The sequence below is a fragment of the Larimichthys crocea genome, chromosome XXI (assembly GCF_000972845.2).
Source record: "Larimichthys crocea isolate SSNF chromosome XXI, L_crocea_2.0, whole genome shotgun sequence".
Taxonomy (NCBI): domain Eukaryota; kingdom Metazoa; phylum Chordata; class Actinopteri; family Sciaenidae; genus Larimichthys; species Larimichthys crocea.
In genome coordinates this window covers 13,226,184-13,239,637 of record NC_040031.1, presented here as the reverse complement: position 1 = coordinate 13,239,637, position 13,454 = coordinate 13,226,184, and the positions used below count along the sequence as shown (strand labels likewise).

The 13,454-nt window shown below is 39.3% G+C and overlaps 2 protein-coding genes across 3 annotated transcripts; both read left to right on the top strand.

The window, feature by feature from the left end:
• Positions 1 to 1,119: 1,119 nt before the first annotated feature.
• Positions 1,120 to 3,675, top strand: LOC104940654 (parathyroid hormone-related protein). 2 transcript variants are annotated; one of them, XM_010757308.3, is made up of 3 exons: positions 1,120 to 1,642; positions 1,860 to 1,978; positions 2,480 to 3,675. In XM_010757308.3, the coding sequence occupies exons 2-3, from the start codon at positions 1,875 to 1,877 to the stop codon at positions 2,868 to 2,870; spliced, it is 495 nt and encodes a 164-aa protein (XP_010755610.1). In that variant the 5' UTR covers positions 1,120 to 1,642; positions 1,860 to 1,874; the 3' UTR covers positions 2,871 to 3,675. The 2 variants fall into 2 exon arrangements, with proteins under 2 accessions (XP_010755610.1, XP_019122652.1); XM_019267107.2 differs by lacking the exon at positions 1,120 to 1,642 and having other exon boundaries at positions 1,651 to 1,978.
• Positions 3,676 to 6,296: 2,621 nt separating this feature from the next.
• LOC104940688 (galanin receptor type 2) lies at positions 6,297 to 7,220 on the top strand. The gene has a single exon (XM_010757339.2). The coding sequence runs from the start codon at positions 6,297 to 6,299 to the stop codon at positions 7,218 to 7,220; it is 924 nt and encodes a 307-aa protein (XP_010755641.1).
• Positions 7,221 to 13,454: the final 6,234 nt, after the last annotated feature.

Sequence of the window (13,454 nt, the reverse complement as noted above, 5' to 3'; positions counted from 1 at the left end):
ATTTTTGTTTATTTTGGATTATCCTGACGTGTCTATTTTATGCAATGCTGCTTATGTTAATTACTATTTTAAATGTTTATTATCTTCTTGGTTTATTCTCTCTTTACAGTAAACACACAGACGCAAAAGAGTCACAAGCCCTGACAATAAACAAGTGGCAATTCAGAAAAGTGTGTTACTGAGCTGGACTAATTATCATATCATCATATTCCTTACTGTACATCTTACCGAACATAGAAAGAAGAAGGAAACTCATTCTTGTTGGTCAGAAATCCAACACCTCTTTTAGTATGCAAAACCACAAATAGAGTAATTACAGTGAAGAAGAAAGAATCATGTTCGACTGTATAGCATTACAATTTATTTAAAAACTCAGCCAACCTTGTTGCACACATGACTACACGTGGCCATGTAGCGCTGTCAATCAATATGATCCTAAAAATACATCACTTACTGCTGACCTTTAATGGCTGTATTAATTACAGTTTCTGTAAAAATTACAAATGTGGCTGGATTTTTTATTTTTTTTAGAGCGGTTTCATCACTTAAACACACACGGTGCACCTGGGATCGTATGAAGCGCTCCAATTTCCTTATTAGCTGAATATGAGAGATACCTCAGAGCCCACTGTAACCATTCGGTGGTGAGCTGGTTTGCTGAGGCAGAGTGGAGGTGAATTGAATGGTCTGCAGTGAGAGGCTGTGGGTTGGGTTTCTCTGAGGTTATGGTCATTCTCCCCTGGGAAAGTGGTTAGGCCTGGCTGTTTACTTTGGAGTAACCCTGCCCCTCCCCTTATACACTCTCTGCTTGGTAAGCCCTGATTACCTCCATTGGTGCACACCTGTCATTTCTGACCAATGTGTGACGAGATATTATTTAAAAAGTGAAGCTAAAACACTTAAAAGTTGATTAAAAGTCTCTTCCAAGTTTGCGTTAGGTATACCCTTTGTTGTTTGGTGGCTTGGATGCTACATGTGCGCCACCTTCTTGTCACAGCAGGTGTGTGTGTGTGTGTGTGTGTGTTTGTGGTGTGTGTGTGTGTGTGTGTGTGAAGGGTTTGGGGGGGCGGAGGGGGTGGAAGAGGCGAGGCGAGGTTGGGGAGGGTGTTAGGACTGGACTTAATGGGAAGGGGCTAAGGTAGTGCCTGCATCTTAACGCAAAGAGCATTTTTGACTGCGCCTCTCTCTCAGACAGACTCACACAAGCTCGCTCACAGTGCTGGACTGAAAAACCCTCTCAGGCTCCGGCCACCGGAGAAGATGCTTCACCGCTACTCTCTGTGAGATTATTACCCAAGACTGACTGAACGGAGTGGCGGCTCTGCAGCTGATGGGCTGCTGCTGCTGCTCATTCCATCTTTATCTCTATTTTAATTGGGACGCTGGGGAGAAATAAATAGCTCAGCGCACGCTGTTGGGAGGCAAATGAATGGAACAGACTGACAGGGGATTTCCCCAGGCTGCCTTCACACCCATGGACATGGACACAAGTTTTGTACTGGCCAAATTGTATTTGGCAGAATAATGTTTCTTATTATTTTGTAAATTAGTTTTTACAACAAGATCGTCACTTCAGAGCTTGCAGACAGACCTTTTTTTTGTTGTTATTGTTGTGGATTTTCACTGCAAACATTCACACCATGTAAGTCTTCTTCTTTACTTTAATAATCTGTTTATTGGCAAGTAATGCCAGCCTGGGAGATCTCACATACGCAGGACCGGTGTCATTTTTCAGCTTACGCTGCTGCTGCTACTCATATAAATGACCGTGTCGTACATAAACAGTTCAGTAGAATGAAGTTTAAAGTTAAGTTTTACTTAATTTAATGAAGTGACGTAATATTTCTTGTGCTCTTCAGATCTTAGGCTCAAGGATGTGCTCTATAGTCATGCTTCATCAGTGGAGTCTGGCTGTGTTCTTGCTGTGCACCCCAGTGACTCTTGATGGGAGACCAGTTGATGCACTTAGTAGCAGAATGTGAGTTATTTTTATATTTATTTTGACAAACAAAGAAAAGTAATTCAACTTTTTATGGAAAAAATAAGGGACTCATTAATTATTAAGCACAACAAGGTAATAAATTTGTTTGATTCCTGTTTGGATTTATAAAACTACAGTTGTACCTGTACAGATTTAGTTAAGAGCAGAAGGTTTTCTCTGTTTCAACTTTCAGCATTATGATGGCTCTCAGAAACTTGTTTATGCTGCCACCTACTGTACTGAGGTTTCCTGGTGCCTGACCTTAAATTCAGCTGACACCACTTGTGAAACGAGTCCACAAAAACTCAACACTGAGATTATCATGAAGTCATAAAAAATTTTTTTGATTTTGTTGGTGCCAATTCAGAGATTTAATGGTTTAATTGTCTATCTGGTAAATTAAGAGAGATCTTCTCCCTTCTCATGCATGATGCTGTTTTCAGATGCTACCAGCTCCTTTGTTGCCCTGACTCTGTCTCTTCACTTTCATGCTCTAAGGAGGAGATCAGTGAGCCATGCCCAGCTGATGCATGACAAGGGCCGCTCCTTGCAGGAGTACAAGCGTCGCATGTGGCTGCGCGAGCTGCTCGGGGAGGTGCACACGGCCGATGAACGAACTCCACCTGTGCAGAGCAGAACGCAGAGCCAAACCTTCAGTGGGAATGCCCTGCATGAGAAGCCCCCGGGGGCTACCAAGAACCTCCCTGACAGGTTCAGACTGGACAGAGAGGGCCCTAACCTGCCCCAGGAGACCAACAAGGCTCTAGCTTATAAGGACCAGCCACTAAAAGTGGCAACCAAGAGGAAAAAAAAAGTGAGGTTAGGCAGACGTAGAGAGAGCGACAAGAAGCGGAGGCGGGCACGGTCTGTCACAACTAAAGAGCCATGAAGGACGCAGTACCTCAGCTTAGAGACTCCCAGTAGACTTTATATGGTACTGCACTAAGACACTGACATCGACTGGGATCTGAGAGACTCAACCCATTGCTGACTCAGTTCATATCACGGCTCCGGGGTTGTGCTTGTATGATAATATTTTTCTATGTTTGTATTTTTCAATTTCGTACTTCCTGAAATTTCGTGAACTATCATCATAACATCTTCTTAGGTCCATATTTATTTGGAAACTCTGTAGGCCTCTGTACCCCTGATTTACATTTAAAGAAACGTCATATGTTGTCATCTCTAACAGGCTGTTAGATCACAGGAGGAACTATTTATTGCCTGAATATAATGTAACTTCATCAAACTTGGAGGCTGGAGTGGTTTTACGCTTGTTTGGCTGTATATGTGTTGACTTGTCATGGACTTACAGTTACATGCAAACTGTTCACTGAGTACATCTGTTGGAACTGTTCTGCCATAATTTATTTCACTTTGAAAGTGTGTATTTATTTTGTGAATGTATCACGGTGCTGCTGACTAAATTCCATAATGCACTTTAGTTACATCCTGTACATGTTCTTTTGTGGTTGAGTTTTAATTTGATGTTTTCTTTTTGATGGTCCTGCTTTCCTTTTTTTCCACCTTAGATCCCTCATTGACTTGTAACTTATTGGATGCTTCATCAAACCCACTCTCACCGTTTTACATTATAGTTTATTTTTATAGAACAAAGCCCGGGACACGGGGCTTCTCATTTAATGTTCTTCACTTGCACTGTAACATGTTTTCAGTTAATCAAACATTAAAAGTGTAGCCATTAGAAATATTTTTTTTGGATTCATGGTGTCTTTGTTCACCGGCCACATCACATGTTTGATCATCAATTTTCAAAGAAAAAATGCTAAACATGACCTCATTCCAGCTTCTCAAATATGAGGATTTGCAGCTATTTTTGATATTGAATTGAATATATCTGGATTTTGTTTTGTTGGATGAAACAAGGCATTCAGAAAACATCACCTTGGACTTTGAAAATTTAAATGATTTCCACTCTTTTGACATTTTATAGACAAAATAGAGAAAATAATTGACAAATTAATCAACTGATAATAATCATAAATAAAATATTTACAAAATAAAATAATTAGCTAATTGTAGCACTAATAATAAGTGAGATACTATTCAGTGTCCCATGACTGCATATAGGTGTTTTTGGTAGCAGTAGTGTAGAGTCGTAGCGCTTGGTTCAAGTGAGAAGCTTTACTTTTTTAGACAAACAAGTGATATTTTGGTAATAAACTGAAAGCTAGTTTTGTTATTTCTTAACGTAATATGAATAAAATGATGTACAAGAAATCATATTAATCTGCAACATAGTTGCAGCTATCTAATTCACTTGTAAAACGTGGGGTTGGGCTGCAACAGTGATTTGTTTAATCTGCAAATTATTTTCCATTAACTGTTTTTGTCTATACAATGTCAGAAAATGATGAAAAATTTCTCGATGTGACGACTTCAGATTGAAAGATATTAAAAGATATCCAGATATTCAGAATTTGATCATATAAAACAAAGAAAAGCAGAAAATCTTCACATTTGAGAATCTGGAGCCAGCAATGTAATTAATAATTAATTCTTCTGTTGAGTGATTAGTCGATTAATTATTTCAGCTTTATTGTGCATAAAGTGATATTCCTCCATGTAATACATCAAGCAGCCTTTTATGCTGATAAGAGGTAGATCTGTACGCACACTACATGCCTCTTCGTGAGGAATCAGTAGCTAAAAAGGGCAGCAGGGTCAATCAGCTGTCAATATAAATCACTGAATCTCTTCGGGTTTTTGTGGTGCTGGTTTGTACATTTTATCCTGACCTTTGACCTTTGCTATAGAGATGGTGGTGCAGGGTTGTTCTGCCGAGCATACGATGAGGTTTATAAAAAACACATCAATGTTTTTGTTGACTTTTTGACACAGACAGAACACAACAAAGCTGTTAATGTCCCCCTTGAGAACATGTGGCACTTTTAACAGCCGCTGACTGTACGGCACAGACGCGGGTAATGGAAGGGGTTAGCAAATGCATCAGCATCAGCTATATCCTGTGCTAAGAGCAGCAGTGTACACCGTAGGCCATTAGCTGACACAGAGTCATAAATGCTGTGGAAAGCCTGATAAAGCCGCCGTCAGGAGCCTGCAGCCCACACCGAAGAAATCAATCAAACAATGTAGAGAGACATTAATATCTCCAGAGAAGGGGGAGGAACAGAGAACGTAATCAATGAACTGGACTTTTGTTCTTTGTAGACAGCTGATTTTTTAAATATAATTCATACACTCCATCTCGATAGAAAGAGGAGACTTTAACAGGTCAGGAAAGTTTTTTGCAGCAACACCATCTCCCAAATAGAAGTATACACAGTAGATCAACAAAATTCCAACAAAAGTTTCAGTGCAGCTGTTACTAAATCTCAAAGTAACCAAGAAATCCACATAAATTCTCTAACAACAACCAAATCAGGCATGTATAGTGCATTACTGTCCTCACAGCAGCTGGTCAGAGGTCGTTCTCTTTAAACCCAGTCAGCCAGAATCAATCTGACCCAAGTGATGTTTGCCTTTCTTCCCTGCACATTCGGGCGATCGCACTTTGTAACGAGTCCTGAGAGGCTGCCACCTCTCCTGTCTGCATTTTGAAACGATGGACAACAGAAGGAGAGAATTCACCAGTTTACATGATGAGGATAGTTCACTCACAAAGACGGAGATACCGCTTTGAGGAACGAGGATGGTGAGTACATCGATGTTACGTGTGACACCATTTTAAAACTTAAAACTGAATTCTAAAGACAAACCAGTAAATTGTCAGCTGTCAATCAGGCGAAATATAGAGAGTTAAGAGTACCTCCAATGTGAACTGAAGGGACATTTTGTGTCTGATTGTGGATGAATATATTGTAAGACCCTTGCACCTTTGTGTTTAGGTGAAGTTCTATATACAGAATATGTTCTTATGTCTTATTAACTCAAAAATGCAGTGTGGCCAAGCTAAAAACAAGTCCTTATTAAATGTTCTTTCCTCTTTCACTATGAATGTAAACAGGACTGGAACTTTTAGTTTCATTGCTTAGATGTTTTTTCAGTTAAACTGTTTTGACTACAAAAAGAAAAAGTCAGCACAAATTGCAAAAAAAAAAAAAAACAGAAAAAAAAGAAGAGCAATATGTTTTTTCCAGAGCCCGATGTGACGTATTTAAATGTCTTGTTTTGTTCAAGATTTTAAGTTAATCGAAGAAAAACATCAAATCCTGAAAAGCTTTCCTGAAATAATAAAAATAGATGATTCATTCAACTTAAATAATTAACATATATGTGTATATATATTTTTATTTTTTTATTTAAAAGGTGATCAGGTCCTGTCTGTGATAATATGGCTGTTCCCAACACGTATGGGGTGATCTTTGCCTGTACCTGTGGAGTCATCCTGGGCATCGGACTCTGTGCCAACCTGCTGGTCTTCACTCTGTTTGCCAAGTACAACACATTGCGTAAGAACCGTCTCGACATCCTCTTACTCAGCATGACTCTAGCCGACTTCCTCACCCTCCTGCTCATCCCCTTTACCTTGCACTCCGCTGTAAGCCACTCCTGGCCTCTGAGCGACACCTCCTGCAAAGTCTACCAGTTCTTACTGGCCTTCAGCCTGGCCGCCAGCACCTACTCGCTCTGTGCCGTGTCCATGGCCCGCGCCATGATCATCACCAATCCATACCAGCCACCCACCATGGACCTGGTCATCCTTATGTTTGTCCTCGTCTGGGCCCTCAGCTTCTTCATCAGCCTGCCCCTGCGTATGTTTGCCACCAAAGACAGCCTGGGCCCAAGCTTGGCAAACTTTACCTTCTGCCTTCCAACCATTCATGAGCACCACTACCAAGTGGTCCTAAGCCAGTTTGTACTTTACTACTTTGTTCCAATGCTAGTCATCGCCTTCAACTATGTCCGGCTGGCTCTCTTTCTCCACAAGAGCCCTGTAATGTCGGTGTCCAGTGCCAGGAACACCCGCCGTGCCTCTGTCATGGTGTTCTTGGCTGCTGCTACGTTTTCAGTGTGCTGGCTGCCTGGTTATGTGCTGGAACTGTGTCTGTACCTGGGCCTGTATCAGCATGGACAGGCCTGGGAGATGTTTTACTTCATCTGTACTGTACTGCAGTACTTGCACCCCTGTATCAACCCTGTACTGTATGTGCTGCTGTCAAAGCGTTACCGCCACAGGAGGGCAGCCTGGCTCTTCAGCTGTAACAGGAACAGAGTGCAGCCACAGGTCATCAGCGTCACCACGGACAGCCTTTAAAAACAGATGATTTGTTTAAGCATCAAACAATGAGCTGGTGAGGGGCACTCTTAGTACTTTTTTTTTTATTTAATGCTTATACAAATCAACACAAAAGTCAAAGTTTAGTTATCTGTATTTATTTTAACTATGTACACTGTAAAAAAGAAAAAAAAATGTTGTTTTTTTACAGTAAAAAAATACAGTGTGACTTCATAAACTATATTTAATATTACGATAATAGGATATTAGTACTGTTGATTTCCCGTTTAAGGTTGGTGTTTTATTCCACATCTTAAAATTTTACGGTGAAAAACTGTAAAACCATGACTGTAAAATATGCCATTAAATATTACAGTGTTTTACTCTACAATTAAACAGTAAATGGACTGTACTTATATAACACCTTTCCAGTCTTCTGACTTCCTTTACACTACATATCTCCTTCACACATGCAAGGTGCCAACTGCTCATCAGTTTCAGGAGCTAACCATTCATACACATTCATACAGTGATGGCTCCCAGTCTTTGGGAGCAACTTTCCAACTTTATGGGCAACATTTTACTGTCATGGTTTGGCAGTTTTTCCCCGTAAAAATCTGCAGTTATTTTGCAAGGTAAGCACATTGGGACTGCATAATAATGCAGAACTGAATGACGATGATTCCTTCATATTCCTGCAATTTGTTTTTTGTTGTTTGAGCTTGATCATCAAGAGAGTCTTATCGCTTTGTTTCTTTGAGATTTTTTTTTTTACATGTTGCATTTGGTGTTGTATTTTTCCACCTGTTGTATACCAAATTTGTCACAGGATCATTTCTTCTATTTCTATGCATAGTTACAAACTTCTTTCTTAAAAAAAACAGTTTTCAGTCTTCTGATCTTAACGTAATCTGAATGAAATAATTGATGTTGTAACTTCAGGATTAGTTTTTGTGTTGTGCACAACAAGGTGTGTCATTTCTTTTCCCTTTTTTCTGTGTTTATATTTACAAATTCTGTAAAGTTCAGGTGTATTTGTTCCTCTTGTGTTCCTCAGTTTGTCCAAAATCCTGGACATTTATTTTACAGGTCAGGACAAGATAGCAGGTCTATCTGACATTGTGCTAATTTACACTTTATAAAGACACAGGTCGACATATTCCAGAGCAAAGCTGGTCTCTATATCACTTACATTTCATGCCAATGATACATGTATAAACATAGATGCATTACTCAGAAACTCCGTAGAGTTGTTTCGTAGCGTTCCATCAAAGTCTCAGCACAACAAGCTCTAAAAATGTAAATGGTCATATGACAAATAAACTTTCACAGGGTGGCTATTATCCAAGCAGCAACAAATCATTCAGAGGTTTGATACCTTGGCCAGGGGGATGATAGCCAGGAAGTCATTAAATATGAGCTATAGGATCCACTAATATTCCACCACATAACTAGTAATTAAAAACCGCGGGGTAAGCTGCAACCTTTCAGCCTCGTGCAATTTAATTGACCCATCAAAAGTGACATTTTAACAACTTAAAGACGAAAAACTGAAGCTGAACAGAAGGACAAGATTATGATCCAGAACACTTTGATTAAAATTGTTTCAAGTTTCAGTGTGTTATGTATTGTTCACAATGCTAAATATCTACTACAAAAGTGAATACCAAAGTGGTAAGTTATATAATGTGTGTGATTATAATACTGCTGCGACTGGGTGCCATCCAGGAGGAAGATGCATGTATGGAAAGTATAAAAATGGTGAACTGAAGCATATTTTTTACGTAGATACAGTATTTCTCTTGTAAAAACAGGTATTAATACTTTCTTTTACTCATATTTGCAGCTACGATCCTTTTGTTCAATACATTTTCTGCCATCACTGGATATTGTCATATAACACCATCCAGTCAGATATTGTCAGTGTGTTAAGCGCATGCTTCTTACACAAATAAACATAAGGAAAAAAACACACAAATGGCATATCACTATTGCTAAGTGTTTTAGGGATGACTGCTTCTTTAAAAATTAACCTAATCCCCGAGGAGCTGACGGGCGTCCGCTGGGCGGATCAACAGTAACACCACCAGCTTTAGCGTGCCATTCTTTTCTCAATAGCTGCACACACACTTCAGATAAAAGCACACACCTGTGTTCCCACTTTTTTCTCAGGCAGCTATACGGGCCTAAACATTTGGAGAGTGTGGCAGGAGAGAGCAGAGGCCTGTGCAGCAGGTGTTGTAGTTATACGGAAAGCAAAGGGATTGGGAAAGGGAATAACAACTCCGGCTGAGTTCTGGCGGCTGCTGCAGTAATAGGAGACAAGCTGCCCCTCCCTCCGTCAGCTCACCCCCTGACTTTTGGCCTTCTCTTTAGCATACAGCGAGGGCAGCTGGCCTGACTCGTACAGACCGTCATCTGTAGACCATCAGCATGTCGGATATGGTGAAGCAATAAAGAACACGTGCTCAGGCACTTCAAGTCAAACTAGTGAATGTACTTCAGAGCACGGAGATTGCTCTGTAGCCTATGAACAAAGCAGGATGATTCATAAACAATACAAGCAAATATTATTCTCATAACCACTATACTACACTAAATACCACCCTAACTTTATTTATTTTGACAAAATGAATCCAGTAATTAGTTTCCATTCTTACAAACCTTGTCTTTATTTGTTCTGTCACCTAATTGGGGCTAGTTTAATGTCAATTATCAGCAGACCTTTAGTTCAATTTCATGCTTTTGATCATCACAATTTCCAAGAGTGCAAGGTGACACCTTCAAATTGCTTGTTTTCTTCAACTAAACTTAAATATATATATTTTTTTCTATCACATACGACATAAAAAAAGAAGCAAATACTATTTGGCGTTTTTGCTAGAAAACATTACTTACATGATTTGATGATTATCAAAATAGTTGACAAGCAATTTGCTGTCTTAAAACTAACCAATGGATTGTTTCAGCTCTTCTGCAGACCCAATGTGATGAGGCCACCAGAGGTTGCTAAGGGGCGCCTCCTAGAAAACAGGCGCTTATGCGCAAATCAGTGTTTGTTAATCCAAATAAAGTGTCGTGTTTCCTTCAATTATTGTTTTAGATCTGATGCACGATCATTTAATTCATAATGGATAATTTCATGTTATAACTGAGACAATATTCTTTCATTTTCATTTATTTAAGAGCTAAAATTAGTCAGTCACAAACTGTTAACTTCTAGATAGGTATGCCATTTTTTGTGTTTTCTTGGCGTCTTGAAAGTAAACGAACTGGATCCACATTCGATTGCTACCCGCCCTTCCCTCACTGCATGTGATCCCATCATGCTCACCATGAGGCATTTAATGCTTATCTTAGAAAATCAATCGGAGTCAGGGGCTCTGCCAGCTTGATCTGACACTAAAAAAAGAAGTGCATGGCAGGCATCTCCTGCCTGTCAACTACAGCCCACCATGGTCGTTGGCACTGAACTCAAAACATTAGCTTGTCAAAAGAGTACATGTAGTTTTTCTAACCCTCTATTTCAACTGGTCTGAATACATACAATGTGTGACATTCATGTATTAGCTTTGGGCCAGCTGATATTTTGGTAAGGTTTACTGGTAATGAATTGATGTTTGATTTATGTGTGACTTCATAACAATGAAAATAAAAGAATGAGCTTAAATCTTCTCAAATCTTATCTAATGTCTGACTTTTGATTTTACATTTTGTCCTGTTTAACGTGGAAGGTAATCTCAAGGTGGTGGCAGACTCATTTGTATTATCTCTGAATGTGTTCTGCTAATATAGCATCCTTGTGTTCACGTCAAAACTATCACATACAAAAGGATTTTTGTTCTCCGGGCCTGCACATCCACAGTTTCTTGAGTCAGCGTGTTCCTCGGGAGAGTTTTATTAAGTTGATACTACGTCAGTGTTTGCCAGTAATACCTTTGAGTCAGGAAATCCAGCAAAGCACACAATTAAACAATTTCTGTAATGGTTGGAGGGCTTTTTTCCAGAACATCTACGCCAGAGCTGCTGCCAGAGTGTAATTCAATTACAATGTCACTTAAAACTCCCTGCCCTGCATCACCTACATGAAGCAACCTTTCAGGACAGATCTAAATTTATTAAGACGGCAGCCTCAACACTTTCTACTACTTTATTATTATGTATTAGATAGGCAGTAGTGTAAAACCTAGTCGGCTTCAAAAATGTTGGTACAGCTTAAATAAAGGTATATAAAAGGTATATTTTTATAGACCTAATGCCGGCTCTACATTATGACCATGTTTATATTTGCTAAATTTTAACTGAATCTGTTACTAATACTGCTTCTCTCTTGTATGTGCACCTGACTGTACAAATAGATAGGACTACATTAGTAGCCTTAAAATAAGAGGAATTCCCTGCAACAACACGGATATAAGAAAATATGTTTTATGCCATTCCTAGGGTAAAAAAAAACTGTGGAAATTCACCTTATTACTTAAATGTACTTAAAGTATTAGTACATAAATTAGCAGTATATAAATTTAAAAATTAGCTCCATTTGTAATCCAGTGATATAATATTTTATTCTGCATTATGACTACTTATACTTGTAGGTACATTTTGATTCAAATACTTTTGTACTTTTAATTTTGAATGCAATACTTTTACTAGTATTTTTTAACACTGTGATTAGTACTTTATGTTTACGTAGACCAGATATTATACCATCAGGAAAGCCAGAAAGAGGACAGGCAGTGTGAGTGTTTGTTTACCTACCAATATCTGAAGATCCCGATCATGGCGGCAAAGTCATCACTCACCACCTTCCCACCAGGGTTGAGGTCTTCTTCCACAGACATCCAATATCTCTCTCTTATGTCCAGAAACCTCATCCTCTTCCCACTGGTACAGTTTGAAAGTATTTGGCTAGACCTCCTTTCATTGTAGCATTGTAAAAAGTCCAATCATCACTGCAAGCTTAAGTTAGTGACATCAGCTTAGTATAATATTAGCTAACGGAAAAACAGTTGAGCTAAGCTGCTAGTTAACCATTAGTAGGTTCACCAAGTTGAGCTAAGCTGCTAGTTAACCATTAGTAGGTTCACCATGGTCAAGCCAAAAGACTGTAGCTTCACATTTTTTGCTTCAGAGTCAACCATTAACACTTTTCCATGAAGTTACTAATTGATTACAGGACGCTGTCCTCACCTGACAGACTTGATTAGCTATACTTAATTGTACTGCAGCGGAATTATCATTGTTCACCGCACAACCTCATTGCAAATATTCTAACGGTTATAATTATGGCCGAGCTGGATGAAGCGTTCAGAATCAGAAACACATCTCAACCAATGACAGAGCATGGACTAGGGATGGGAATCGAGAACCGGTTCTTGTTGAGAACCGGTTCCGTGTGTTTCAATTCCATGAAATCGTTGGAATCGATTCCAGAAAGCACGAATTACGTCACGTAACTTCCGCAAGAAGTTACGCACGCTCGATTCCAGCAAGCACGACTAATTACGCCACGTAACTTATGCAAGTTTTGCACGTGCAGTGCAATTAGTAGTAGACTGTGGGCCTCTTTTGACCTCGCTGTCGGTTTTGTAAGGTCGTGATACTTCTAACTAAACAAAGTTGATGCTGATCAAACTGTTTGTTCTCCTTTTTCCCAAATGAGAATCGATAAGAGAATCGATAATGGAATCGGAATTGTAAAAACCCTAGCATGGACAGAGCCTGAGAAGATTTTCGAAGACGGAAATATGCAATGTCTGCCGCCGCCATGCTGGATGTACTGCTTCTCTGTCAGCAAAGACATGGATCAAAGCGCCGTTTCACTACATTTAAAACAGTGGAAGAACAGGTTAATAGTTAGTCTAACCATTAAAGTTCATCAATATAAAGTTGACCAAACGTTCTGAATCAGATCAACATTATTAAGAAAGCTGTAACTCTGGCTTCTTTTGGCATGCGTTAGCCACTTTTAGCGTCTTGCTTCAGTTCAGCCTGCCATTATCTTTAAGTATCCAAATTCAGGCAAGCTAACTGTAACTTATGCTGCATTCCCAGTACAAAAACCTATGAAGAAAGACCCAAGAAGATATTGAAGAAAATCGAGCATGCTGTACCCTCAAAGACACAGATATTCTTATCAAGAGTTGTTGAAGGGAGGTGAATTAAAATTATTATTATAATATGAACCCAATGTGATGGTTATGTTGCTCTGTATCTGTTGAAGGTTGCTTATTTTATTCCGTAGAAATTACACAGCAATCCTTTTAAATATTA

Coding starts and splice junctions, on each gene's coding strand:
- LOC104940654 (XM_010757308.3), top strand. CDS start 1,875: ATGTGCTCTATAGTCATGCTTCATCAGTGGAGTCTGGCTGTGTTCTTG. Junction 1,979..2,479: donor GATGCACTTAGTAGCAGAAT/GTGAGTTATTTT, acceptor TCATGCTCTAAG/GAGGAGATCAGTGAGCCATG.
- LOC104940688 (XM_010757339.2), top strand. CDS start 6,297: ATGGCTGTTCCCAACACGTATGGGGTGATCTTTGCCTGTACCTGTGGA.